General features: G+C 38.3%; 1 protein-coding gene across 1 annotated transcript in view; it reads left to right on the top strand.

Moving 5' to 3' along the window:
- The window catches only part of LOC107095128 (microtubule-associated serine/threonine-protein kinase 3-like), a 49,384-nt gene that overhangs the window by 17,724 nt on the left and 29,209 nt on the right, over window positions 1–2,451 (top strand). Inside the window, exon 4 of the mRNA XM_015391104.1 lies at window positions 1,449–1,606. Coding sequence (XP_015246590.1) covers window positions 1,449–1,606 — 158 coding nt within the window. The remainder of the gene's footprint in view (window positions 1–1,448; window positions 1,607–2,451) is intronic.

Genomic DNA, 2,451 nt, shown 5'->3' with positions numbered 1-2,451 from the left:
TAAAAGGGCGTTTTTCCTCTCCACTGTCGCTATAAGCATGCTTAGTGTGAGGGATTGCCTTCAAGGCAATGAGTCGATTTAATCAGCTGGTTTTCCTTAGATAGAAAACTTTGAATCAATTTGACTGAATGATCAGGTTAAACTGTAAAGTGCCTTAAGATGACATGTGGTGTTAATTGGCGCTATAGAAATAAACAGAATTGAACTGAAATGACTGTCAGAGAGATGAATTTTAAATTTGGATGCCGCAGGAAGGAATGACTTCCTCTATGGGTGACCAGCACATCATGAAGAGACGCAGAATTATCCAGCATGGATTTTATCCTTGTCAACATTCTTCTCTCTGAAGCTGCTTATTTTATTGTTTCTGTTTATTTCATATCTTTATTTTTTTATCTGCTAGGGTATGCAGGAGAATTTGACTTTTATCAGTGGTTCCGAAAGTTGAGGATGTATCATTAGAACCATTAGCAGTTTGCCATGGTATGGATAAACTGATGCATCGCTGGATCATGTTTTTAGCCACATTGGCTTTTCTTTTCTTGTATAACAAGTGGATTTTATCGGTTAATCCTAGAGAATAAAATCTACCGAGTTTTCCAGACTATAGAGTGCACCTGAATATAAGCCGTGCCCCCTAAATGATTTGAAAGAACTGGAAGCATACATATATAAGCTGCACTGGGCTATAAGCTGCTGATATCCACTCAACTATATCCCACCAAACCTGTAGGGGGAGCTCTACATGTAGCCCCTAGTGTAGGGATGAAGAAGACTGCTAGCGTTAGCTTGTTGGCTATCAGCAGTAAGAGCATCAGCTTAAAGTTGGGGCTTCATCAGCTCTTTATTTCAGCTCTGCAGGAGTTGAGCTCAGTGTCTTCATTGTTTCGGCAGCTTTAATGCGACAAATAAATGACAAAACAAAACATGTTCCTGTGCTAAATAAAAATTAGCCCCTTATTCTTTCATTTCCAACTTTGAATTCCCCGCTTTTGGTTTAGTAAAAATCCACAGAAAAACCGCACAGTTCAAAGTGTGGGGGGGAAAAATAGTGGCTTATAGTCCGGAAAATACGGTAATCAAATGAATTTATTTATCTTGAGTTTATCCGTCCCGACATCCGAGTTCAGAAGTTACGCCACAACCTTTCCTTCAAGAATTTCTCTTCATTTTGCTCCTTTTTTAGGTTTGTGACCATCTTTTTAGTCCCCTGCTAATATAGTTATCACCCCAGCATGATGTCGCCACCACCATGCTTCACTGTTTGGCTTGATTTGGAGATCACCTGACCTCAGTCCTCAATTGATTTCAATGAACATCTGGTTTTTGGGCCACATAGTTGAAGACCAGGCTATTGCAGTGAGGATGTCCTTCATGTTTTTATGTCTGATCAGATCTGTGTGCTGCTACCTGACAAAATTCTCTCTCATTTCATTTTTTCTTCTTAGTCGTCGTCTTCTCACGAGCTGTTGCACCAGCTGCCATCTCAGCCCACCCAAGATGATCTTCACCTGCTCTTCAAACATTTCCGGAGCTCTGAGAGCGCGGCGGACGACGAGGGAGCCCAGCCAGTGCACCATGTCAGGCTCCGCTCCCGCAGCCTCAGGTACAGAGTTTCACTGAAAGAACGACTTTAATCCAACTTTGAGTTCCTGAGTGTCTGCAGGCTTTAATAATGGGCTGATTGGAAATGAACAGCAGGGTTTAATGAATTATGTAGCGACTGTTAGTTCTGGAGACGCACTCAAAATTAGACCTTTAGTCTTAAACAGTAATGAAATAATTGACTATTAGTGATCCACATATTTTACTCCCACAATTTGGGTTTTTTCTGATACCCATATTTTTCCATTACAAGGTTTCCGTGGGTCATTAAAAAATCATAAAATTATAATTTTTTTAAATTAAGGCATTAATTGACATTAAATTAATTAAATGTGATTATCATGGGGTTTTCAAAATGCTTTATTAAAAAAAAAAATGTTTTTATAAAAACAATTTCATCAGATCCCAGTTGGAAACAAAGACCAAACTTTTTTGGAGTTAAACCAGCATCAGATTAGCTGCATTCTAACCCAAGACAGGGTTCCTGCAGGTCCTTAGAAAGTCTTAAAAGGCATTGAATTCTTCAAAATAAAACTAAGGCCTTAATTGGTATTAAAATGTCTTAAATCAGTCTTTCGTAGGTCTTAATTTTTAAAGTATCATAAATAAGATAATTTTTATTACGATTTACTTTTGTAACCTAAATAAAACATTAAAATTGAGAATTCTTTTTTTATTTAAAAAAATAAGTGGCTCGCCATTATTGGTTCCGTCCCGATAGCGGAACCAATAAAGCGTTGTTGCGGCCGGGACATTTGGGAGATGCGCCATTAACTTTTTGTCTGGAAAATATGAGCAAGTGTAAATGTAACCAAAATTGTCTTAAAACGTCTGGAATTTAACTCG

The sequence above is a fragment of the Cyprinodon variegatus genome, unplaced genomic scaffold (assembly GCF_000732505.1).
Source record: "Cyprinodon variegatus isolate N-32 unplaced genomic scaffold, C_variegatus-1.0 Scaffold525, whole genome shotgun sequence".
Lineage (NCBI taxonomy): Eukaryota > Metazoa > Chordata > Actinopteri > Cyprinodontiformes > Cyprinodontidae > Cyprinodon > Cyprinodon variegatus.
Note: the sequence above shows the minus strand (reverse complement) of the source record. Positions and strands in the feature narration are given on the sequence as shown.